The following is a 26558-nucleotide window of genomic DNA, read 5'->3' as shown; positions in this document are numbered from 1 at the left end:
GGACGCTACATATGTTTTTCTGCGAAGACTGATTTTCGGGATGTCTCATGGTGTGACAAACACCACTGTAGTTTAGCCACACTCCACCACAGATACGTAAGGCCGACATAGGCGGATGCTTTCTGTTTGAGACACAGCCAATGCCCCCCAAAAATCTTAAACTGACGGATTTTGATGGGGATTTTTTTTATTATGTTACTTAGATTGACGCACTCATAGACTCTTAAGGATGAATTAATGTAGGTTTTTATTTGTAATTAATGTAGGTTTTTATTTGTAATTAATGTAGGTTTTTATTTGTATTGATTCTTTCTTTGTTTTATTCTCAATTTTGTGGATCAAAGTATAATGGATTTATTTCCCAGTCTAGTCGGTGGCATTATTTCAACATAAATTGGATAAAAACTGCTGTTAAAACTCACCAAAGAAGAAGAAACATAAGAGGAAGAAGAAGAAGAAGAAGAAGAAGGTGTCTTCTTCTTCTTCTTCTTCTTCTTTGGAGTTTTAACAGCCGTTTTTATCCTATTTATGTTGAAATAATGCCACCGACTAGGCAGAGAGGCGGGACTTTCAAACGCTATTACTGACAGGGAACTCAGCCAATCAACGCTGGAGGTGGGGTTGTTATTTCTAGTTGTCACTTTCACAGTGTAACTCTTCAGACTTTCTGTTTCACATTACTTTACGATTTCTGTGCAGAAAGGGGACTTCGAATGGCAGAGGAAGTGAAGTAAATTTACCATAGACTGGGTAGAAAAAAATACTTTTCGAGTTCAACGGATTCAGCCTGCTCATCACAAGACGGTGGGGCATGTGATATAGATTAAGTAAACTAGCCTCGAGCTGGAGCTCACTAACCGCGATAGAGACCACATTATATTTGGTAACATAAGCCCCGCACAGGGACAATGTAGTTAGCTTGGTGTATACTTTGTTTTGCCTCGACGTAATTTACGAAAACAAGCAAAGATGGTTCACGTATACAACTGCCACCCTTTCGCTTCCCAGCAAATCGTGCCAACCGAGCAGGAACCGGGGTTGGTGTGCTGTGGCGGGGGTGCCCTATTCGTGGTGTCCGCTGGAGGATGCAAGATCGAGGCTTTTCAACTGGGAGAAGAGGGGTGTCCTCTCATCTGCCGCTTCGCCACTATGGGGACTGTGCAGAGCATCCTACACAGTGAGATAGGTGTGTCCTTTTCTTTCTCTCACTTCTTATTTCCCTATTTGTTGAGTTGTTTACTGCTGAGTGATTGAGGTGCATCTAATTACTAGAAGGGATTTGTCATGAACCCTCAAAGTTCCAGAATGGTGTGAAAATGGCAACCATATTGGTCAGGGAGAAGTCCAAGCAAGTCGAATTGAAATGAATGGCAGTAGAGGCATTATCCTAACCTTCCTCTGAGTTGCATTATTTTCCAGAGAACGGATAGAGCCAGGAGTTGATTATCCCATTTATACCATGGCTAAAAATGTTTTCAACATCCACTGCAGTACACCACATGGCCAAAAGTAGGTGGACACCCCTTCAAATGAGTGGATTCTGCTATTTAAATTGAAAGTCAATATACCATTTTTTTTTTAAACAGGGTGGGTTTTTTGTGGGTTTTTTTGACCCTCGCTGGTGTCGTCTCCTGAGTGCCTGGATACAGCCACAGAGATTGCTCGATTTTCTATAGACCGGCAGTAGAATGACCTTACTGAAGAGCTTAGTGACTTTCAACGTGGCACAGTCATAGGATGCCACCTTTCCAACAAGTCAGTTTGTAAAATTTCTGCCCTGTTAGAGCTGCCCGTTCAACTGTATGTGCTGTTATAGTGAAGATGTCTATGAGCAACAACGGTTCAGCCGCAGTGGTAGGCCACACAACCTCACAGAATGGGACCGCTGAACCATGTAGAACGTAAAAATCGTCTAGCCTTGGTTGCCACACTCACTACCGACTTCCAATGCCTATGGAAGCAACATCAGCATGACCCCATGCACAAAGCGACACCCATACAGAAATGATTTGTCGAGATCGGTGTGGAAGAACTTCACTGGCCTGTTCAGAGCCCTGACCTCAACCCCATCGAACACCTTTGGGATGAATTAGAACGCCGACTGCGAGCCAGGCCTAATCGCCCAACATCAGTGCCCGAACTCCGTAATGCTCGTGGCTGAATGGAAACAAGTCCCTGCAGCAATGTTCCAACATCTAGTGGAAAGCCTTCCCAGAAGAGTGGAGGCTGTTATAGCAGCAAAGGGGGGCCAACTCCATATTAATGTCCATGATTTTGGAACGAGTTGTTCAACAAGCAGGTATCCACATACTTTTGGTCATGTAGTGTAGCTAGCAAGTTTATTAGATGTCTACAGTAGTTGCCTTGGTAACCAAACAAACAGATTTACTGGGTTAGCTAACTAAACCATTAAGGCGTCCGCATGCTTTCAGCCTAAATGATTCAGAACTTTGAATATTTTCTGACATTTTGGAGCAGATTTTTTTTTTTGGGGGGGGGGGGGGGGGGGCTGTTCTGGCAGACAAGTTCGGCGCCGAGGTCTATGCCTCTTCATCGGTAATTGGTCAACAGTAAGGATTCTTGAATGAAGTCTATGTCATTCGACGGGAGACAAATAGTTTTCATGCGCCTTTTCAAAATGAGTGACAGATTTCGGTTAGATTCATTCGGAATATTTTGAGTGGCTACGGCATCTCTAAATGGACAAACAGTAGTATTGGCACTTTTTTCCCCTTGTTTTTCAAGCTAAGGTCTTTTGAGGAAGTATACGAGCACACTCGTTTGGTTCGCCTAGCCGACTGTGGCTAGCTGCCAGCCGAACTGAAGCATGCCAACGCCTACGCCTTTAGTCTTAGCTTGCTATTATGAAAATTGAATTCAACAATGCCAGTAATGTTTTCAATTCAACTTTTGATTTCAAAAGCAGCTCGAACATATAAGAACGAATCATAGCCATTGAATTATACCGTGCAAATATACTGTGCGTTATAGGGAAATAATGCACTCTAGAACGCCCTTCAAGCCAATCAGAACTGAGTATTCAACAATGCCATGGTATATTTAAAGGCTCTGCATGGTCAATCTAACTTCTGAAGTGGCTGTACAGTATTTACTGTGACGCAGCCTCTGCAGACATCAGGGCTTTCATACTTCATGTGCTTAGCGGAGCAGAGGAGATATATTGTGAAGGAAGTTGTTAACTTCTTATGGCTGGGGGCAGTAGCTTGGATAAATAAGGTGCCCAGAGTAAACTGCCTACTACTCAGTTCCAGTTGCTAATATATGCATATTATTAGTATATTTGGATAGAAAACACTCTGAAGTTTCTAAAACTGTTTGAATGATGTCTGTGAGTATAACAGAACTCATATGGCAGGAAAAAACCTGAGAAAAAATCCAACCAGGAAGTAGGAAATCTGAGGTTAGTTGTTTTTCCAACTCATTCCCTATTGAAGATACAATGGGATATTGGTCATGTTGCACTTCCTACGGCTTCCACTAGATGTCAACAGTCTTTAGAACCTTGTTTGATTCTTCTACTGTGGGGTGGGGCCGAATGACAGGGCAATGAGTCAGAGGTCTAGCAGAATGCCTTGAGCTCGTGATGCTCGTTCACGTGAGAGCGAGCTCTGTTCCAACGCAATTCTACAGACAAAAGATTTCTCCAGTTAGAACATTATTGAAGATTTATGTTAAAAACATCCTAAAGATTGACTCTATACATCGTTTAACATGTTTCTACGGACTGTAATGGAACTTTTTGACATTTCGTCTGCTCCTAGTGAACGCGCTTCGTGAGCTTGGATTTGTTTACAAAACGCACTAACAAAAGTAGCTATTTGGACATAAATTATGGACATTATTGAACAAAACAAACATTTATTGTGTAACTGGGATTCCTGGGAGTGCATGTTGTCATATTGGCAGTGAATTTTGAAAAATGTATGAGATCATTCCTATAAAACTGGCTGGCTGGGTAGCAGTGCCGATAAATTCTTCAAATGAATTATTTTGCCAGAAGTTTCCGACGCCACCGTTACGCTTGTTTAAACTAAGCTGCACTGGGGTGGGAACACGATCATGATTATATTAAGACAGTGGCGCGGGCGCAAGTTATGGGTTGGTAAACGTACCTCAATGCAGAGATGGGATATGCATTCTCCTGCCTTTCACTGGCTTTTGTGGAGCGATGAGTAACGATGCTTTGTGGGTGACTGTTGTTGATGTGTGCAGAGGGTCCCTGGTTCGCGCCCGGGTATGGGTGAGGGAACGGTCTAAAGTTATACTGTTACACCTACTTGTGAACATAAGTAACCATTTACATTTAATAAACAGGTTCTCCGGTACAAAAGGAGTATCAGCCAATTAAAATAGTCAATTTACTTGCTCGTGACCGAACACTAAATTGTAGCTGGTCCCATCAGATTACATGGCACACGTTAGCCCTATGCTAGCCTCAACAGGTGGCACTGACTCTATCCTGTCACAAGTACTTCATCAGCCTATCAAAGATCTTAGACTATATATCCACCAACCAATGGCAGTTCTTTAAAATAGGTCTAGGTCAACCCTGGCCACTAGAGGGATATTTGAAACTTACAAGTTCAAAGTTTACGTTTGTTGTGTGCCAATATTGCAAAAATATGCATCCTCCAGTCTAAAGCACTGCATCTCAGTGCAAGAGGTGTCACTACAGTCCCTGGTTCGAATCCAAGCTGTATCTCATCCGGCCGTGCTTAGGCGTCCCATTAGGCGGCGCACAATTTGTTCAGCGTCGTCCGGGTTTGGCCAGGGTAGGCCATCCATTGTAAATAAGAATTAGTTCTTAACTGACTTGGCTAGTTAAATAAATCCTTGACTAGTTTACTACTAACGTTGGACAACATTTTTTACATATGACAAAACCCCATGTTTCTGTTTCACACACATCCATGTGCTTTTATGGAAAAGGATAAATCTGGTCATTACATATGGTTTATTGAAGAGCCTTATGGATTTGTCAAATAGCAGTCGTGTAAGCTATTGTTATTATCATCGCTTTTAAGAGGCACATGGTTGACTCGTAATGGATAGTGCACTTTAACTTTGAGTCCCTTTGCATAACAAGCTTTTGGGGGACGTTTAAATGACGGTCCTTGTTGCTCGATTCAAAATGCACGTGACAAAGTAAATTATAATAATAATGCATAGCCTATAAAACAGGTTACACTTACATGGAGGCCTACATATGAATATACTAGTGACAGCCAAGTGTCTTCCTGACTGTCCATTTGAGTCCTCCGGACTCACGACAAACTTATTTTAAAAGAACTGCAATACTGCCTTCTGTAGTATGTATGATAACTACAATCCTACTGTATAGTTTGTAATTCTCATCCTCAAGTCAAATAACATACAGGATTTAATCATTTTCTGTGTGTAACATTTTCTACTAGCAAGCAGGTAACTAGTCCAAACGTGGTAGCCGGTTGGCTAGCAGAGGAAAACGACGCTCAAATTATATTTTGACATGTAGGTTATGCCGTTTGCAAGAAAAGTAGGCTAGCTAGTACACTTTCTGATAACCTCGTAGACGCAGCTCAGTAACTCACATATGGCAGGCTATGAAACCATCGTCTGCATCGGTTAAGGAAATATGTGTGCTGCTGTAGCTACCAAGCCAATTTATTCATTGAAAACAAGGGTCTCTCCTTGCTAATGATACATGACTGACTCATCTGCATTCATTCATGTGTACTGGCAAGATATGCAATGGCTGAGGCCGGGATATCTAGCTAGCTACCGCAGGCAGCATGTGGTCATTCGGTGTTCAAAGAAGATGGCTGAAAAATAACGAGACAAGAGCTGGAACTTAGCCTAGGTAGTTGGGGGCTACAGATGAGCTAACATTATCTAGCTAGCTAATGTTTTTGCATGCTGCACAGTGCCGGTGTGTGAAGATTGGATAAATTGAAATATTTTCCATCAATGGAACAGATTAGCTATCTATCCAACATTGCAATTAGTTAGCAGACTGGTTGGCTAGCATACAGATGGGCTGCAACCAATACACTGTAGCTTTGTAGCTAGCTAGCATTTCCTACATGAACAACGCAACCTAGCGATCTAGCTACTAGGCTTGGGCAATATACCGTATACCGGGGTTTTTGAAATACAGACCGTATGATTTTCAATCATGTGAAAATAAAAATATGGGGGGGGGGGGATTGGAAACACCTGGAAACATTTTGATTTGGTCTACATAGCTGCAGTTGAAGTCAGAAGTTTACATACACTTAGGTTGGAGTCATTAAAACTCGTTTTTTTAACCACTCCAGAAATGTCTTGTTAACAAACTATAGTTTTGGCAAGTCGGTTAGGACATCTACTTTGTGCATGACACAAGTCATTTTTCCAACAATTGTTTAGAATGAATTATAAGTGAAATAATCTTTCTGTATCACAATTCCAGTGCGTCAGAAGTTTACATACACTAATTTGACTGTGCCTTTAAACAGCTTGGAAAATTCCAGAAAATGATGTGATGGCTTTAGAAGCTTCTGTTAGGCTAATTGACATAATTTGAGTCAATTGAAGGTGTACATGTGGATGTATTTCAAGGCCTACCTTCAAACTCTTTGCCTCTTTGCTTGACATCATGGGAAAATCAAAATAAATCAGCCAAGACGTCAGAAAAGAAATTGTAGACCTCCACAAGTCTGGTTCATCCTTGGGAGCAATTTCCAAACGCCTGAGGGCACCACGTTCATCTGTACAAACAATAGTACGCAAGTATAAACACCATGGGACCACACAGCCGTCATACCGCTCAGGAAGGTGACGCGTTCTGTCTCCTAGAGATGAATGTACTTTGGTGCGAAAATTGCAAATCAATCCCAGAACAGCAGCAAAGGTCCTTGTGAAGATGCTGGAGGAAACGGATACAAAAGTATCTATATCCACAGTAAAACGAGTCCAATATCGACATAACCTGAAAGGCCGCTCAGCAAGGAAGAAGCCACTGCTCCAAAACCGCCATAAAAAAAGCCAGACTACGGTTTGCAACTGCACATGGGGACAAAGCTCGTGCTTTTTGGAGAAATGTACTCTGGTCCGATGAAACAAAAATATAACTGTTTGGCCATAATGAGCATCGTTATGTTTAGAGGAAAAAGGGGGAGGCTTGCAAGCCGAAGAACACCATCCCAACCGTGAAGCATGGTGGTGGCAGCATCATGTTGTGGGGGTGCTTTGCTGCAGGAGGGACTGGTGCACTTCACAAAATAGATGACTGCATGAGGATGGAAAATGATGTGGCTATATTGAAGCAACATCTGAAGACATCAGTCAGGAAGTTAAAGCTTATTCACACATGGGTCTTCCAAATGGACAATGACCCCAAGCATACTTCCAAAGTTGTAGCAAAATAGCTTAAAGACAACAAAGTCAAGGTATTGGAGTGGCCATCACAAAGCCCTGACCTCAATCTTATAGAACTGAAAAATCATGTGCGTACATGGAGGCCTACAAACCTGACTCAGTTACACCAGCTCTGTCAGGAGGAATGGGCCAAAATTCACCCAACTTATTGTGGGAAGCTTGTGGAAGGCTCCCTGAAACGTTTGACTCAAGTTAAACAATTTAAAGGCAGTGCTACCAAATACTAATTGAGTGTATGTAAACTTCTGACCCACTGGGAATGTGATGAAAGAAATAAAAGCTGAAAGAAATGTCTCTCTACTATTATTCTGATATTTCACATTCTTAAAATAAAGTGGTGATCCTAAATGACCTAAGACAAGGAATTTCCACTTGATTTAAATGTCAGGAATTGTGAAAAACTGAGTTTAAATGTATTTGGCTAAGGTGTATGTAAACTTCCTACTTCAACTGTATCTAATGGAGTTAGTTGAAATGCAATCAACAAAACAATACTAATTTGGACCTCTAGTGTCAAAGGGATATGTTGTGATTTTAGCAACGAGGCTCTTTATCTACATCCCCAATAGTCAAATGAACAACGAGGCTCTTTGTCTACATCCCCCAGAGTCAGATGATCTAGTGGATATCATTTTTATGTCTCTGTGTCCAGTATGAAGGAGGTTAGTATTGGCTTGGAAAACCACCTCTAACTCATGACATTCTCCTCATAAGTAAGCATTTCACTGTTAGTCTACACCTGTTGTTTGTTTAGGAAGCATGTGACAAATAAAATAGTTTCTGACCCTCCTCCCCTTGTCCTCCCCTTGTCCGCCCCTCCCTCCACAGGGGACTACCTGGTGACCATCGAGGAGAAGAACAACGCCCCCTACCTACGCGCCTACACCAACTGGCGCTACCAGGCGGCTGAGAAGACCCGCGTTGGCGTGCGTCTGCTCGGTCATTTCCTGCGCGGCTCGTCCATGCGCGGGGCTCCCAAGGAGCAGATGGAGATCATTGAGATTCCACTGTTTGAGCGTCCTCTGTGTGTGGCGTGCTGTGGGGTGACCGGAGACCTGCTGGTGGGGTGTCCTAAGAGCCTGGTGCTGTTCAGTCTAAAGAGACAGGCCCTCAACGACAAGCTCTCCATCCTGGACTTTGAGCGCTGTCTCATCATCCACCTCCCGGGACTGTCGCCCCAACAGGTAGGGATGGATGTAAGTTAGGGGTTGGGATTTCCATAGTCTCTTTTTACCACCCACATATTGAAAGTAAAACTTTTTTTTTTATTCCCTGCGTGGACACTGAAATACATACAGGGCATTCAGAAAGTATTCAGACCCCTTGACTTTTTCAACATTTTGTTAAGTTAACAGCCATATTCTGAAATTGATTAAATACATTTTTTGCCTCATCAATATACACACAATACCTGATAATAAAAAAGCGAGAACTTAATTATTATTTTTTTAAGTATTAAATATAAAAAAACAGGTACCTTATTTACATAGGTATTCAGACCCTTTGCTATGTGAAATTGAAGCTCGGGTGCATCCTGTTTCCATTGATCATCCTTGACATATTGATTGGTGTCCCTCCTGTGGTCAATTCAATTGATTGGACATGATTTGGAAAGGCTCAAACCTGTCTATATGGTCCCACAGTTGACAGTGCATGTCAGAGCAGAATCCAAACCATATGAGGTCCAAGGAATTGTCCGTAGAGCTCTGAGACAGGATTGTGTCAAGGCACAGATCTGGGGAAGGGTACCAAAGAATGTCTGCAGCATGGAAGGGCCCCAAGAACACAGTGGAAGAACACAGTGGAACCACCAAGACTCTTCCTAGAGCTGGCCTCCTGGCCAACTAAGCAATCAGGGGATAAGGGCCTTGGGAGGTGACCAAGAACCTGATGGTCTCTCTGTTAGAGCTCCAGAGTTCCTCTGTGGAGATGGGAGAATCTTCCAGAAGGACAACCATCTCTGCAGCACTCCACCAATCAGGCCTTTATGGTAGTGTGGTCAGACGGAAGCCACTTCTCTGCCTGTTGAACAAGTTGAGGAGACTAAATTACTTGGTGTTGCCTTAGATTGTAAACTGTCATAGTCCTCTCACTGTCAACTGCGTTTATTTTCAGCAAACTTAACTTAACTTAAGATTCAACAACTGAGACCTAAACTTAACAAGTTCCACAGACATGTGACTAACAGAAATTGAATAATGTGTCCCTGAACAAAGGGGGGGGGGGGGTCAAAATCAAAAGTAACAGTCAGTATCTGGTGTGGTCACCAGCTGCATTAAGTACTGCAGTGCATCTCCTCCTCATGGACTGCACCAGATTTGCTCAGTTCTTGCTGTGAGATGTTACTCCACTCTTCCACCAAGGCACCTGCAAGTTCCTGGACATTCCTGGGGGGAATGGCCCTAGCCCTCACTCTCTGATCCAACAGGTCCCAGACGTGCTCATGAGCAGTATGGCTGGTGGCATTGTCATGCTGGAGGGTCATGTCAGGATGAGCCTGCAGGAAGAGTACCACATGAGGGAGGAGGATGTCTTCCCTGTAACGCACAGTGTTGAGATTGCCTGCAATGACAACAAGCTCAGTTTGATGATGCAGACACACTGCCCCAGACTATGGCGGACCCTCCACCTACAAATCGATCCCGCTCCAGAGTACAGGCCTCGGTGTAACGCTCATTCCATTCGACGATAAACATGGATCCGTCCATCGCCCCTGGTGAGACAAAACTGCGATTTGTTAGTGAAGAGCACTTTTTGCCAGTCCTGTCTGATCCGGCCATTGTTGCCATCATGTACCTGTCCCGCAGGTGTGATGTTGGGATGTACCGATCCTGTGCAGGTGTTGTTACACGTAGCCTGCCACTGCGAGGACGATCAGCTGTCCGTCATGTCTTCCTGTAGCCCTGTCTTAGACGTCTCACAGTATGGACATTGCAATTTATTGCCCTGGCCACATGTGCAGTCATCATGCCTCCTTGCAGCATGCCTAAGGCACGATCACGCAGATGAGCAGGGACCCTGGGCATCTTTCTTTTGGTGTTTTTCAGAGTCAGTAGAAAGGCCTCTTTTAGTGTCCTGAGTTTTCATAACTGACCTTAATTGCCAACCGTCTGTAAGCTGTTAGTGTCTTAATGACCGTTCCACAGGTGCATGTTCATTAATTGTTTATGGTTTATTGAACAAGCATGGGAAACAATGTTTAAACTCTTTACATTGAAGATCTGTGAAGTTATTTGGATTTTTACGAATTATCTTTGAAAGACAAGGTCACGAAAAAGGGACGTTTTCTTTTTTTGCTGAGTTAAGATGCAACGTTTGTAAAGATGGGGAGAGCTCTGTCCGTAATAGATGTTCTTCTTCACAAAGTAAGTCCTGCAGTCTCTAATTTGATCTTATGTTTACCACATGGCTGGACAATAATCAAATGCTGCAATGAAAGACCTAGTGAAGCTGCAGCTGGTCCAGAACAGAGCGGCTCGCCTTACTCTTCATTGTAATCAGAGGGCTGATATAAATACTATGCTGCCAGTCTCTCTTGGTTGATAGAAGAGGAGACACTGACTGCATCACTTCTTCTTTTTATAATAAACATTAATGTGTTAAATTCCAAATTGTTTGCATAGTCAACTTACTCTGACACACACACTTACCCCACCAGACATGCCACCAGGGGTCTTTTCACAGTCCCCAAATCCAGATCAAATTCAAGAAAGCATAAAGTATTATATAGAGCCTAGATCGTTTGTGTACGTTGGCTATGTGTGCCCTCTTTAAATGTATGTAGTTCCTGTCTATTTGTGTTCTGTATTATGCCATGTTTCATGTTCTGTGTTGGACCCCAGGAAGAGTAGCTACGGTTTTCACAACCGCTAATGGGGAACCTAATAAAATACCAAATGCAGGTTTTAGAGAGGTGGGGGGGTGCACAAAGGCAGGTAATGGCATCTAGGATTTGATACCCTCCTGTTGCCAGCTCACTTCCCACCAGTTTTTTTCCTGTCTGACCTGGGATTCGAACTTGCAGCCCTCCGGTTGCTGGCTCACCTCTCTAACCGCTAGGCTACCTGCCGCTCCTAACTTAGAGAAGGTTATTCTGTCATGCAACCTTTTCATAGAATATGTATGCCCTCCCTGCCTGCAGGTGGCGATCTGTGCAGGGTACATTGCCCTGCAGACAGAGCTGGAGGTGCTGGTGGTCAAACTGGAGAGACTTCCTGGTGCTGCTTTTACCCAGAAGTCAGCTGACAAGAAGCCCCAGGACCACAGTCTGGTCCCCCAAGATATGATCCCTGGAGCAGAACACGACAACGAGACGGGTAACACTACACATGGAAACCGATGCTTCAGATACCACATACTATACTTCACAGAACATGGTGTGATTTGCATGTTCTGTCTGACTAGGTTGTGTTTACACTGTGTTGTATTTGCCAGAGGGGAGGAGAGAGGGTCTGGCTGGTCACCGTGACCATGATGACTTCTTCATTTTCCCCAAGCACCAAGAGCTCCTGGGGGACAGGGCTAAGGACTGTGGGGTCAAGATCTCTCTGGAGTGGACAGGCATGGAGAGTGAGGCCAGGGGCAACTTCATCATCACCTATATCTTATACAGGTCTGTCTTTCTGTGTGTGTGTGTGTGTGTCTCTATGTGTGTGTGTGTGTGTGGTCTCATCTTATTGAGTCTCCCCTGTCCAGGCGTTTTGCTCCAGACTTCTTCCAGGACTGTAGTGTTGAGGAGACCCACCTGCACTCCCTGCAGTTTCACCCAGTGTTCACCAGTGAGTCAGAACCTCATTACACTGTCCCATCCCAAGAACCATATAGAGTTGGGCCAACTTTTAGAATTTAATTGTTCTCATTCTAGACATGCAGTTTTAAATAGCGCTGTTGAATTATTCCCAGTGTAATGTTAATGGGGAGTGTGTGTGTGTCAGCTAACACATTGTCTTACTTCAGATAGCACACCGGTTCCACCTGCACTGATCAGTCTCCTATCGCGTAATGGGAGAGCTCAAAAGTAGTTTGTGCTGTCTAACATTTTTAACAGTATTACGTAGCTAGCTAACTGACAGACAGCTAACTGTCAGTAAGCTAGCTACAACAGTTACACAGCTGATCAAGTCACTACACTGGCGACCAACATCCTGGCACAGAATTTGTACAGAAGACCACTGTTTTTTCCCCACATTTTTTTCACAATGGCAAACTATGAAATCACTGTCATAATGTGTGTAGTAATTTAGCTAGCTAGTTATTCTGCCTATTTCATAGAGAGTCCTATGAGAGCACAGTGATATACAAAATTAGGGACTATGTTTTCATTTTTTTGAATGGCGGATGCTCATTATTCAAATTTGAAGTTTCACGTCCTACAAGAGCGATCGGTTTTGGGATGAGTGTCGCGGAGGAGTGACGCCATCTGACGCGAGACAATGTAGCCAACATGGCTGCCATAGAATGTTGTAGTGTCCTGTTAAATGCATCCATAATGTAGAAACCTCAATGTCCCAACTCTCTAAGTACTTGGCTCTTTCCCTACCTATGGAATTAACATGTAGTGTAAATACATGTGTATGAGGGACACTTAAAGTAGGAGCACCTATATTTTCTACATTCCCATCTGCTTCACATCTCATCCCTTTCTCTTCCATTGCTCTCCTCTCCCTGACAACCAGGCAACCAGGAAGTATGTGTGGAGGGGGTTAGAGGGGTGGAGCCGACGTGTTTGTTCTGTTTCTTCTCGCTGCCCAAGACGGGCTATTTGTACAGCGTGAGGGGCGGGGTTCAGATGGTCTCAGCCTATCAGTATCCAGAGAAGGCCCAGCAGGCCGTCCTCACTGACCTCTTCCTCCACATCATCACAAAGTAAGTACTGGGCTGGGCCTCTCGAGACTGTGAAGGAAGTCCATGAGACTAGTCTCTGACTTCGGTGATACCCCGGTACATGGTATAAACAGTATTATTTTTAATTTTTAAACTGACGGTGTGATTTTCAATACAGTAAAAAACAGATACTTTTTGGGGGGTTGGTAATACTGTATACCCTGGTATGGTACAGAAACATCTGGATACTGCACCACCCTACAGTGTTGGCGCAATCATGTGACATAGCGGCAGGGTAGCCTAGTGGTTAGAGCGTTGGACTAGTAACCAAAAGGTTGCAAGTTCAAATCCCCGAGCTGACAAGGTACAACTCTGTCGTTCTGCCGCTGAACAGGCAGTTCCTAGGCTGTCATTGAAAATAAGAATTTGTTCTTAACTGACTTGCCTAGTAAAATAAATAGCAAGATTTTATCCTGTAATCGAAGCGTTGTCCAGAAATGAGAATTCCACCAAAACTGAAAGCAATTGTCTGGGCCATGTGACATAAGAACATTTTAATTTAAAAAAGGTTCAAATCTAGGCATGTCACATAATCTCACAAAACCCAAGACCCTAATGTATACCTGTGTTTCTCAGGAATGCTCTCCAGTGCTTCTCAGTGAGGTGTGCAGCAGTGGCAGCCAGAGCTGAGGACCCTTACATCGATACCACCATGAAGGTGAGGATCACCCCATTTTCCTTAGCTAATGGAAGACAGATCGACCCACGGCCGGACCCCTAGGGAGCTCTTTCTAGATCTGAGGACCGGAAAAGCTTTTAGTTATCGGTCAGGCTTGGTGGAATATTCACCATATCTACCCCCATGCCTTGGACATCTTCATTATTGGTCTTGAAGGATGCTTTGACCTGAGGCTTCCCCTCGTGTGTGATTGGTTGTGCCTCGGTTGGTTGTGCTCTGATTGGCCCTGCTACACAATAAGACAGGAAGTCATTAGATTGGATCACAGCTTCTCCAGAAATACAGGTAGCTGTCTGCTTGGCTCAGATCACTGCGTTATGTTCATAAAGATGGTGGTGCTGGAAAGGGCTCATAATGGCAACCACCACTTACACAGTTTCATCTGGTGACAAGAGTGTCGTTGTTTTGTGCAGTGTGTGACTGCATGCGTGCGTGTCCAACAGTGACACAGTGGAATCTGACTAGCACCGTGTAAGGCAGGGCTGCAGTGTCTTTCAGGAATGGTAATTGAGAGCCTAAATGTGATTGGTCTGCACATGCTGGGAAGCCCAATTTTGATTTAAAGTGGAATCTTCATTGTGAGTGGCTACTTACCGCCCTTAGGGCCCATATTCCTCCCGTCAGGTTCCCAGAGTAAGACCATGATATCGGCAAGAAACAGTTTTCAATGAATATCTACTTGACATATAGCAGTAATATGATTTATTTTAATAAATCCCAAAGATACAAAAGTGTAATTGTGAGTTAATAACAATATAAAAATTGTGTGTGTGTGTGCGCACGCACGCAGGCCTGTCCTCCCATCACCATGGAGTTGTGTGCTCTGCGTATTCAGCTGTTCATTGGTCTGAAGGCTCTGTGTCACTACCGACACCACATCGTCCTGCTGACCACTGCAGATGTGGAGACCAGGGAGGACACAGAGAGGACCGCACGCAGAGTCATGTAGGTCACACACTTAGACACTGTAGTCATAGCTAGAGCCACACATGATTTAGAAAGGAAATATACATTTAGCAATTGTCTCACGTCAAAGTAAATACTACTACTAAATTGGACCAATTCAAATGTAGGCAATGCTATAGATTTATGGTAAGACATCCGATCTAGGGCTGGGCGATGCTATAGATTTATGGTAAGACATCCGATCTAGGGCTGGGCGATGCTATAGATTTATGGTAAGACATCCGATCTAGGGCTGGGCGATGCTATAGATTTATGGTAAGACATCCGATCTAGGGCTGGGCGATGCTATAGATTTATGGTAAGACATCCGATCTAGGGCTGGGCGATGCTATAGATTTATGGTAAGACATCCGATCTAGGGCTGGGCGATGCTATAGATTTATGGTAAGACATCCGATCTAGGGCTGGGCGATGCTATAGATTTATGGTAAGACATCCGATCTAGGGCTGGGCGATGCTATAGATTTATGGTAAGACATCCGATCTAGGGCTGGGCGATGCTATAGATTTATGGTAAGACATCCGATCTAGGGCTGGGCGATGCTATAGATTTATGGTAAGACATCCGATCTAGGGCTGGGCGATGCTATAGATTTATGGTAAGACATCCGATCTAGGGCTGGGCGATGCTATAGATTTATGGTAAGACATCCGATCTAGGGCTGGGCGATGCTATAGATTTATGGTAAGACATCTGATCTAGGGCTGGGCGATGCTATAGATTTATGGTAAGACATCCGATCTAGGGCTGGGCGATGCTATAGATTTATGGTAAGACATCCGATCTAGGGCTGGGCGATGCTATAGATTTATGGTAAGACATCCGATCTAGGGCTGGGCGATGCTATAGATTTATGGTAAGACATCCGATCTAGGGCTGGGCGATGCTATAGATTTATGGTAAGACATCCGATCTAGGGCTGGGCGATGCTATAGATTTATGGTAAGACATCCGATCTAGGGCTGGGCGATGCTATAGATTTATGGTAAGACATCCGATCTAGGGCTGGGCGATGCTATAGATTTATGGTAAGACATCCGATCTAGGGCTGGGCGATGCTATAGATTTATGGTAAGACATCCGATCTAGGGCTGGGCGATGCTATAGATTTATGGTAAGACATCCGATCTAGGGCTGAGTGATGCTATAGATTTATGGTAAGACATCCGATCTAGGGCTGAGTAATGATATTGTATTTTAAGGTATGTCTGTGATCTAGGCCTGGGTGATGATATTGTATTTTAAGGTATGTCTGTGATCTAGGCCTGGGTGATGATATTGTATTTTAAGGTATGCCTGGGTGATGATATTGTATTTTAAGGTATGCCTGTGATCTAGGCCTGGGTAATGATATTGTATTTTAAGGTATACCTGTGATCTAGGCCTGGGTAATGATATTGTATTTTAAGGTATACCTGTGATCTAGGCCTGGGTAATGATATTGTATTTTAAGGTATACCTGTGATCTAGGCCTGGGTAATGATATTGTATTTTAAGGTATGCCTGTGATCTAGGCCTGGGTAATGATATTGTATTTTAAGGTATGCCTGTGATCTAGGCCTGGGTAATGATATTGTATTTTAAGGTATACCAGTGTCGAACCACATACGACAAAGGATTTTTCTCTATAATTATATTTTGATACCATCTATATTCTATCATTTACATATTGATACAGTGATAAACAAATGAAAAGTTCTACAAATTGGACTACTTTACTGTCAGTTTTGGTTTAGTATAAAACAATCAGAATGGGGGAAAGCCCATTTTAAAACCACATATAATTAGTTTGTTGCCATCCTAGGGTCGTGGGTCACACAGGAAAACATATTAAGAACTTGTGTTATTCCCGAAGCATAAAATGCAGGCATACCATCAAATGTAGAAAATCACCCAGCCCTTATCTAATCCTATACCCATGGTCAGAGCATCTTACTGTGGAGCACAAGTAAAGCAGTATTCAGACAATAGACACACTCATCATTTATTAAGCACTGAAAATACACTTTTATTACTTCACATTTTGTGTTTAAAAGATTTCATTTGTTAATTTATAGGATTTTAAATATCTGAAATCTCCCTTCTCTTTGTCCTTCAATTGTACCTGTAAACTCTTATTGTAGAGAATACAAAGATCACCAAACCCTTAGGGGGATTTTCCTAGCAGTAGGTATAGAGCCTTCCACCACGCCGGCTCTGAAGCGTTTTCTGGCCCACTCCTTCCTGTAAGTCTCTTGACCTCCTTGATGGTGTGTCCCTCTGTAATCCACCTGGAATAAACCCACCCCACCCCACCAACCCTACTAAAACAACATCCCCCTGTGTGTCTCGTCACTAACTGATGGACTAAACAGGACATCGTATCAGTGTGATGATATCACCTACTGGACATAATATCATGTCATTCGTGTAGTGGTCTGTATGTAGCTCAGTTGTTAGAGAGTGGCGGTTTAATTCCCGGGACCACCAGTATGTAAAATGTATGAAAGGATGACTCTTAAGTCGCGTTTGGATAAAAGCGTCGGCTAAATGGCATATATGACGTACTGTGAGTATTAACGTCTGAAAACCCAGTACGCCTGATTAGACTAAAGCATAATAGATCCAGAGGTTGGAAGGTAACATGACCAGTGGAGACCTGCCGCGTGGCCAGTGGAGACCCGCCGCGTGGCCAGTGGAGACCCGCCGCGTGGCCAGTGGAGACCCGCCGCGTGGCCAGTGGAGACCCGCCGCGTGGCCAGTGGAGACCCGCCGCGTGGCCAGTGGAGACCCGCCGCGTGGCCAGTGGAGACCCGTGTAGAATCAGGAAGTGAGACCATGCATTCACAGACGAGAAGTGGGGAAACATGCAGAAAATACCATTCCTCCACCAAGCTGACGTTTTTTTTTTTTGCCAAATCTCACACACAGGGGCTTTGTTATCACATGAGACTGCTTGACACTGCCGCGTGTTTCACTGGCTAAGAGCATCAGGTCTGTTAGCTATCGCTGCTACAGGCTGTAGTGGACAGGGAAGCCGATAGAACACACACACAGTGTTCAGCACATGGGTCAGTAGAGGCCTTGTGTGTTAACATGTGGAGTTGTGAAGAAAAGCATGCAACGTGTCTGACTCACATTAACGCCCAAAACCCCTTGCCCTCAATAACATCCTCTGTTGATTGGTTTGCATTGGTAGGTAGTCTGACTAATCTCTAGGGAGAAGTGCTACAACTCACTTTGCTTATAGCTGCTTTGTTTAGGAATAGTTTTTTGCTGACTATGTTATGTAGTTGTCTCACCTCGCTCTCTTCACTTAACTGGAAGTCCCTCTGGATAAGAACGTCTGCTAAATGACTAACGTGTTAACTGGATCTAAAACTAAATGTTTGGTAGTTTTTTTTAGCTCATAGGTTTGTCATTCATGTGTTTTTTTTAGCGAACTCCCAATTGAGCTACACGCTTTCGCATTCTGGTCCAGCCCAGGGGCTATTGTTTCCTTCATGTGCTTGATGTTATGGCAGCTGAGCTGTAGTTTCTGACCACCTAGATAGAAGCTGTAATGTCAGCCATCTGTGGCCATTTAAAAAAAAAATATATATATAATTAAATTATAGAGATGAGCTGACTTGTACTTCCTGCTTCTCTGACCCAGGAACAGGAAGTCACCCTTCACCAAGCCCCAGAATCCCAGTGAGATGGGTCACGGCTGGAACCTGTACGTGGTCAACACCGTCCCCCCGCTCCAGCTCTACAACGAGATGGTAACGCACCATGAGAACATGTCAACAATAGCCTTAATGTTATGACACCTTACCTCCATTTTACCATTTATTTTTTTCTTTGACCTTTGTTGGTTGTGTTTAACCTTGGCATTCAACAATCATTTATACTGTTTAACCTTGGCATTCAACAATCATTTATACTGTTTAACCTTGGCGTTCAACAATCATTTATACTGTTTAACCTTGGCGTTCAACAGTCATTTATACTGTTTAACCTTGGCGTTCAGCAATCATTTATACTGTTTAACCTTGGCGTTCAGCAATCATTTATACTGTTTAACCTTGGCGTTCAGCAATCATTTATACTGTTTAACCTTGGCGTTCAGCAATCATTTATACTGTTTAACCTTGGCGTTCAGCAATCATTTATACTGTTTAACCTTGGCGTTCAGCAATCATTTATACTGTTTAACCTTGGCGTTCAGCAATCATTTATACTGTTTAACCTTGGCGTTCAGCAATCATTTATACTGTTTAACCTTGGCGTTCAACAATCATTTATACTGTTTAACCTTGGCGTTCAACAGTCATTTATACTGTTTAACCTTGGCGTTCAGCAATCATTTATACTGTTTAACCTTGGCATTCAACAATCATTTATACTGTTTAACCTTGGCGTTCAACAATCATTTATACTGTTTAACCTTGGCGTTCAACAGTCATTTATACTGTTTAACCTTGGCGTTCAGCAATCATTTATACTGTTTAACCTTGGCGTTCAGCAATCATTTATACTGTTTAACCTTGGCGTTCAGCAATCATTTATACTGTTTAACCTTGGCGTTCAGCAATCATTTATACTGTTTAACCTTGGCGTTCAGCAATCATTTATACTGTTTAACCTTGGCGTTCAGCAATCATTTATACTGTTTAACCTTGGCGTTCAGCAATCATTTATACTGTTTAACCTTGGCGTTCAGCAATCATTTATACTGTTTAACCTTGGCGTTCAACAATCATTTATACTGTTTAACCTTGGCGTTCAACAGTCATTTATACTGTTTAACCTTGGCGTTCAACAGTCATTTATACTGTTTAACCATGGCGTTCAACAGTCAACTGTTTCTCTGGGCTAGGTGGAGTACAGTAAGACGTATGAGGAGACCAACCCCCTGTCTCACAGCCGTCTGCACCTGCTCAGTGAAGCCCACCTCCTCCTGAGAGCCACGCTCCTGGACCCCCGGGTTGGAAACCCTGTAGAACGGCCTCAGACCACTGGTCAGAACCTAGCCCAGGCCCTGGGATATAATACAACCCGCACCGCAGACAGACAGGAGCTGCAGCAGGCCTTCCAGGAGAGCTGCGCCCAGTTAGGAGACTGCTTCAGCAGGTCAGTGGGGTCGGATCACATTCACATCAAGGTTGATATGTTGGTTGGTTGATGTGTTGGTTGGTTGATGTGTTGGTTGGTTGATGTGTTGGTTGGTTGATGTGTTGGTTGGTTGATGGGTTGGTTGATGTGTGTGTTGGTTGATGTGTTGGTGGACTGGTTGATGTGTTGGTGGACTGGTTGATGTGTTGGTGGACTGGTTGATGTGTTGGTGGACTGGTTGGTGGACTGGTTGATGTGTTGGTGGACGTGTGTGTTGGTGGACTGGTTGGTTGATGTGTGTGTTGGTTGGTGAACTGGTTGGTTGATGTGTGTGTTGGTTGGTGGACTGGTTGGTTGATGTGTTGGTGGACTGATTGATGTGTTGGTTGGTTTACTGAATGTAAAGTGCAACCATCCCTTCCACCGAGGTGTAGGTTTGACAAGCGGGACTGCCACCTGGCCCTGCCCTACTATAAGATGTCAGGCCTGTCTCTGACAGAGGTGATCTCCAGGAACAGGGGTCTGTCTAACAGCCTCTGTGGCTACGGGAAGGGCTTCCTCTTCTTCCTCAAACATTCCCTCTATGAGGAGACCCTGGAGCTGCTCACTGAGGTAACTTTCACCAGTCCCTGGAGACCTCTCCACCCATTCCAATACAAGCTCTTCTGATTCAATAGCCACACTGTTGAGATTCAGTGGTTGGTTGTGTGTGTGTTGTAGGAGACGGCCAACGAGGTGCTGGATATCTTCGGTGTGGCCGAGCCGTCCCAGCTTCCCCATGTTATAGCCAGCCCTTCCATGGCCAGAGCCAGCCCTGACTGTGGCCTGGCCCACCTAGAGCGGCTGGAGTCCATCGGAGCCCCCTCCGTACCCCTCACCCTGTCCAAGGCTGCCCTGGCCCTGCGCATGGCAGACCTGCAGCTCTACAGGCAACACATGGACCGACACACAGAGGTCAGATCATGTTAGTGTATAGTGTTAGTGTGGGGGAAGAGTGTGTGTGTGTGAACAGTGTATCTGCTCTATGCCCCGTCCCAGATGCTGCAGGTGTATGGGTTCATCGAGGAAGCCAAGCTGCTGCTGCACGGCAGAGGGGATACGGTGGTACCTACTCTCCTGGCTCGTCACCTCAGGGACAACCAGGACGGCCTGCTGGTGGCAGCCATGGTGGCGCTGCACGAGAACGACAAGGTCAAACTGGACGAGGCTGACCTCTTCTTCCAGGTCAGGGTTACTGTGTGTGTGTGTGTGTGTGTGTGTGTCATTCCTCAAGGATTCGATTCCAAAATGTGACCATATGTAATGCGTTTCATTGTGTGTGTGTGTGTTTCTTGTAGGAGCTGTGTGGGGATGTGTCAGGGCCCCAGGGAGGCCCTCAGCTGCTGGTTGACTTCTGGGAAGCCTTGCTGATGGCCTCGTCACAGGAAGCTGTCATCCAGGAGCTGCTGTTCCGCCTCACCACTGTCTACATCGATCGCGTCACACGCCGAGACGGCCGCGGATTCAAACCGCTCAAGAGCGCAGACGACCTGGTGTGTTTTTCTGTGTGTCTGTAGCGTGTTCTTCGCACTAAGGTGTGATGTCCCCCAAGGCTGGAGTCTAGGAGGTAGTGGAGATCCCTGGGTGACGGTTTCTGTGTTACAGATTAACTGGTGTTCTCACTACAGCGTGTTGTAACCCTGGGTGAAGGTTTCTGTGTTACAGATTAACTGGTGTTCTCACTACAGTGTGTTGTAACCCTGGGTGACTGTTTCTGTGTTACAGATTAACTGGTGTTCTCACTACAGCGTGTTGTATCCCTGGGTGACGGTTTCTGTGTTACAGATTAACTGGTGTTCCCACTATGGCGCGTTGTAACCCTGGGTGACGGTTTCTGTGTTACAGATTAACTGGTGTTCTCACTACAGTGTGTTGTAACCCTGGGTGACTGTTTCTGTGTTACAGATTAACTGGTGTTCCCACTATGGCTCGTTGTAACCCTGGGTGACGGTTTCTGTGTTACAGATTAACTGGTGTTCTCACTACAGTGTGTTGTAACCCTGGGTGACTGTTTCTGTGTTACAGATTAACTGGTGTTCCCACTATGGCTCGTTGTAACCCTGGGTGACGGTTTCTGTGTTACAGATTAACTGGTGTTCTCACTATGGCGCGTTGTAACCCTGGGTGACGGTTTCTGTGTTACAGATTAACTGGTGTTCCCACTATGGCGCGTTGTATCCCTGGGTCAGCATCCTGACTCCAGCTCACTTCAACATCATTCCAGAGGACCTCCACAAACTACAGGTCAGTCTCTCTGCATCATGTCTGTGCTATTTATCAATTTATCAGTCAGACATGGAATCAATCAACCAACCAATCAACTTGTAAAATGAAGTTGTTTTTTTTAACCCTTACATGTACAGTGGGGCAAAAAAGTATTTAGTCAGCCACCAATTGTGCAAGTTCTCCCACTTAAAAAGATGAGAGAGGCCTGTAATTTTCATCATAGGTACACTTCAAGTATGACAGACAAAATGAGAAGAAAACAAATCCAGAAAATCACATTGTATGATTTTTTATGAATTTATTTGCAATTTATTTGCTGACTAAATACTTTTTTGCCCCACTGTAAATGTACCACTATGGTGTACAAACAATGAATCATCCAGTCCCTGCTGTGCGGTCCCACCCTGGACGCGTCATCCATCCTGCCCCTGTTGGAGCAGCTGCCTGACGAGGACAACGCCGGGCTCAGTGTGCACGTGCTCTGTGCCACCAAGCTGGGTCACTACGAGAGCTCCATCGAGAGGTTGCTAGACCGCTGTCCTCAGGCCATCATCCCTTATGCTAATCATGAGCTGCAGAACAACAACATGGTGGGTACTATGGAACTGTTGCCCCAACTCCTTTGACCCTACTGTGGATCTTACCCTATGCGTACTTACACAACCTTAAATCCTCATAAGCTCTAACCTCAGTCCTATGGTCTGAGAGGGCTAGATTCAATCAGTAGCGCAGAAGGCCCACATAATAGCGCAAATTAAGGTAATTTCTGCTTTTTATAGTGAATTCGGTCTCTGTGAACATGGGAACATTGCCTTTAAAAAAATATATATTTCAATGGTTCTATAGTGCATATCTTCCTAATGGTTTCGTGTGTTTTTTTTGTTCAGGCTCTGTGGTGGCAGAAGCTGTTCCCCGAGCTGTGTGAGAGAACCAGAGCAACACAGGGAGAGAACACCATCCTGCTGGCTGCACTCAAAGGTACACTCACAGCCTTAACTACACCGTCATCGCCACGTCTCTGTAAAACGTGCTGTATCGCACGGGGAAAGCAGTACGTCGTCTGCGACGCGAGTCTCTCTTGAAGCAGTGTAGTTTTTACGCTTCCAGTTTATTTTCCTCGGCAGCGTTGCAAAGATGCAGCTGCACAGAAATAAACGCATAATATCAGATATAAATTCACAAATAATCGCAATAATCCTAAAACTAAGTCGGAAAATAGCAAAAATCACCCTGCATACATTGAAAGGTTTGGTATTGCATTTTAGGTTGAATGTTGAAAAATCTAAATGTGTAACTATATAACTACTTCAAATCATTTTAATTACAACAAACATGCACATTTGTTGCTGAAGTAGCAAGAATATCCTCCCGTTGTGAAGCGTGGCCGACGTGCAGGCGGTGCTCTATTATCCTCCCGTTGTGAAGGGTGGCCGACGTGCAGGCGGTGCTCTATTATCCTCCCGTTGTGAAGGGTGGCCGACGTGCAGGCGGTGCTCTAATATCCTCCCGTTGTGAAGGGTGGCCGACGTGCAGGCGGTGCTCTAATATCCTCCCGTTGTGAAGGGTGGCCGACGTGCAGGCGGTGATCTAATATCCTCCCGTTCTGAAGCGTGACCGACGTGCAGGCGGTGCTCTAATATCCTCCCGTTGTGAAGCGTGGCCGACGTGCAGGCGGTGCTCTAATATCCTCCCGTTGTGAAGGGTGGTCGACGTGCAGGCGGTGCTCTAATATCCTCCCGTTGTGAAGGGTGGTCGACGTGCAGGCGGTGCTCTAATATCCTCCTGTTGTGAAGCGTGGTCGACGTGCAGGCGGTGCTCTAATATCCTCCCGTTGTGAAGCGTGACCGACGTGCAGGCGGTGCTCTAATATCCTCCCGTTGTGAAGCGTGACCAACGGGCAGGCGGTGCTCTAATATCCTCCCGCTGTGAAGCGTGGCCGACGTGCAGGCGGTGCGCTTCCATTCTATCTGCACATCACAAGAAGTAAATTTTGTAGCCACGCATCTCGTCACGCTCCCAGAGCAGCACCATGAAAACCATGTTGAGAGAGATATGACGGTGCACTCTCATCACGGTATCAGTATAGTTTCACCAGTTAGACTCTAGCCTGTGTTTTCAAGCATAGGGTTTAACTCTAGAATGTCACCACCTTTTCTGTGGTTAAAGGGGCAATTTGCAGTTTAAACAATTAACAAAGGGCACCCCACCACTGTTTTGGGTAACAGCTTAGGGATGGGGCTGGATAAGTATAACCAGTCTCAAGTGATTATAGAGTTATGAATGCAAGGACTGACCTGACCACCCATGTTATCAAAATGTATAGTTTTAAACATGTTTTGTGTGTGTGTGTGTGTGTGTGTTAACAATTACATTGTTTACAAACAGTGGAGTAAAACATGCTTTTGGTTTCTGATGGGTTACGACAGTTGACCTAAGATCATGTGGCGTATAGATGTTGCATTATTTATTTTTTTTTCGGTGTAAAACATGTATTTCATGAGCTGAAATTAAAGATCCCAGAAATGTGACATACACACAAAAAAGCTTATTTCTCTAAAATGTTGTACACAAATTTGTTTACATCCCTGTTAGTGAGCATTTCTCAAGATAACCCATCCACCTGACAGGTGTGGCATATCAAGAAGCTGATTAAACAGCATGATCATTACATGCTGGGGACAATAAAAGGCCACTCTAAAATGTGAAGTTTTGTCACACAACACAATGCCACAGATGTCTCAAGTTTTGAGGGAGTGTGCAATTGGCATGCTGACTGCAGGAATGTCAACCAGAGCTGTTGCCAGATAATTTAATGTTCATTTGTCAGTATGTCCAACTGGCCTTACAACAGCAGACCACATGTAACCACGCCAGCTCAGGACCTTCACATCTAGCTTCTTCACCGGTAGGATCGTTTGAGACCAGTCACACCGGACAGCTGATGAAACTGAGGAGTATTTCTGTCCTTTTGTGGGGAGAAACTCATTCTGATTGGCTGTGCCTGGCTTCCCGGTGGGTGGGCATATACCCACCCATGGCTGTGTCCCTGCCCAGTCATGTTAAATCCATAGATTAGGGCCTAATGAATTGATTTCTATTGACTGATTTCCTTATATGAACTGTAGTTCAGTAAAATCGTTGAAATTGTTACGTGTTGCGTTTTTTGTTCAGTATAGATTCTTCAAGAATCATTGGATTGAATATAATTAATTTAAAAGTAAAAATATGTATGAATTGCAGATTGCCCCTTTTCATATTCAGAGTTGGGCCATAACATCTGCATTTTCCCTGACAACAGAAACGTTGGTGGTGGTTGCCATGGAGCTGAACCCCCTGGAGTTCCTGGACCTGTTGCCTGACGACGGGACGGTCCACTTCTTCCTGCCTCACCTGCTGGAGTGCAGCCAGAGAAACCTCATGATGTGAGGAGGAGGAGCCGTAGAATTACAACTAGTAGAACAGACATACAGTAGCTCTAAAAGCCACTGTTTTATTTCATGGTCCATCCAATATGGCAGATTAGTTGAATTTGACATTTCTGCCTAAGTAGAACAGGTTAGTTAGTGTCCATTTTAAGCATACATTCCAAGTGGTACGCCCAGTACAGCAACTGATGCAACGGACCGCTGGTTTGAATGGAAATGTCCCTTCTACTGATTCTATTTCTATGGAGGATCCTAAACCTGGAAGGTGCTGGACAATCAACCACTTAGTGTGGAGTGAGCCTCTAAAAACGCTACTACTGTAGAGCCTTATGGAAATGGTACCCATACAAAACCACCGTTTGTAGTCCTATTAGTCAAATTAATATGAACAGAGAATTTTGCTGTGCAGAGATATGACGATTTTCTGATTTTAATAAGGAAATCCTGAATTATTTTAAACTTTTTTTTTTTTTTTTTTCTGACCTCAATTTTTCTATGACTGTTTAGTATTGTCACGTCGCTAGTCATGCCCTGCAGTGGTACAGTTCCTCTTCTGTGTGGACTTGTGGATACCCCTGAGACCTTTTATTACTGAGTATTAGGAACTGGATGTTGAGTTATACACTGGACTAGTCTTTCTGGTGTTCATTGGAAGAAGAGATAAGAAAAGGTGGATAAATAACGTGGAAGGAAGCTTCTCTGAGAGGTATAACCTCACTATGAAACCCCGTATATAATCTATTCCCAGTGTTTGTTTTTATCAGTTTTTTTTTAGATGTTGGTTCGCTGCGTTTAATAAATGCCCTCTAAAAACATTTTATGTTGGTTCTGCTCCTTTCACAAA

General features: G+C 44.3%; 1 protein-coding gene across 7 annotated transcripts; it reads left to right on the top strand.

The window, feature by feature from the left end:
- Nucleotides 1-603: 603 nt before the first annotated feature.
- On the top strand, nt 604-26529 carry hps3 (HPS3 biogenesis of lysosomal organelles complex 2 subunit 1). Of its 7 annotated transcripts, XM_031785493.1 has the most exons (20): nt 607-804; nt 1009-1186; nt 8248-8615; nt 11561-11735; nt 11854-12031; nt 12115-12197; nt 13095-13284; nt 13879-13960; nt 14772-14926; nt 17072-17173; nt 18583-18691; nt 19789-20042; nt 20459-20636; nt 20745-20978; nt 21063-21248; nt 21362-21556; nt 22209-22307; nt 22673-22879; nt 23177-23267; nt 25588-26529. In XM_031785493.1, the coding sequence occupies exons 2-20, from the start codon at nt 1150-1152 to the stop codon at nt 25713-25715; spliced, it is 3051 nt and encodes a 1016-aa protein (XP_031641353.1). In that variant the 5' UTR covers nt 607-804; nt 1009-1149; the 3' UTR covers nt 25716-26529. The 7 variants fall into 7 exon arrangements, with proteins under 7 accessions (XP_020330356.1, XP_031641354.1, XP_031641353.1 ...); XM_020474763.2 differs by having other exon boundaries at nt 607-1186; nt 8248-8603; XM_020474762.2 differs by having other exon boundaries at nt 607-1186.
- The last annotated feature ends 29 nt before the right edge of the window (nt 26530-26558 follow it).

This window comes from Oncorhynchus kisutch, linkage group LG13 (assembly GCF_002021735.2).
Source record: "Oncorhynchus kisutch isolate 150728-3 linkage group LG13, Okis_V2, whole genome shotgun sequence".
Taxonomy (NCBI): domain Eukaryota; kingdom Metazoa; phylum Chordata; class Actinopteri; order Salmoniformes; family Salmonidae; genus Oncorhynchus; species Oncorhynchus kisutch.
Note: the sequence above shows the minus strand (reverse complement) of the source record. Positions and strands in the feature narration are given on the sequence as shown.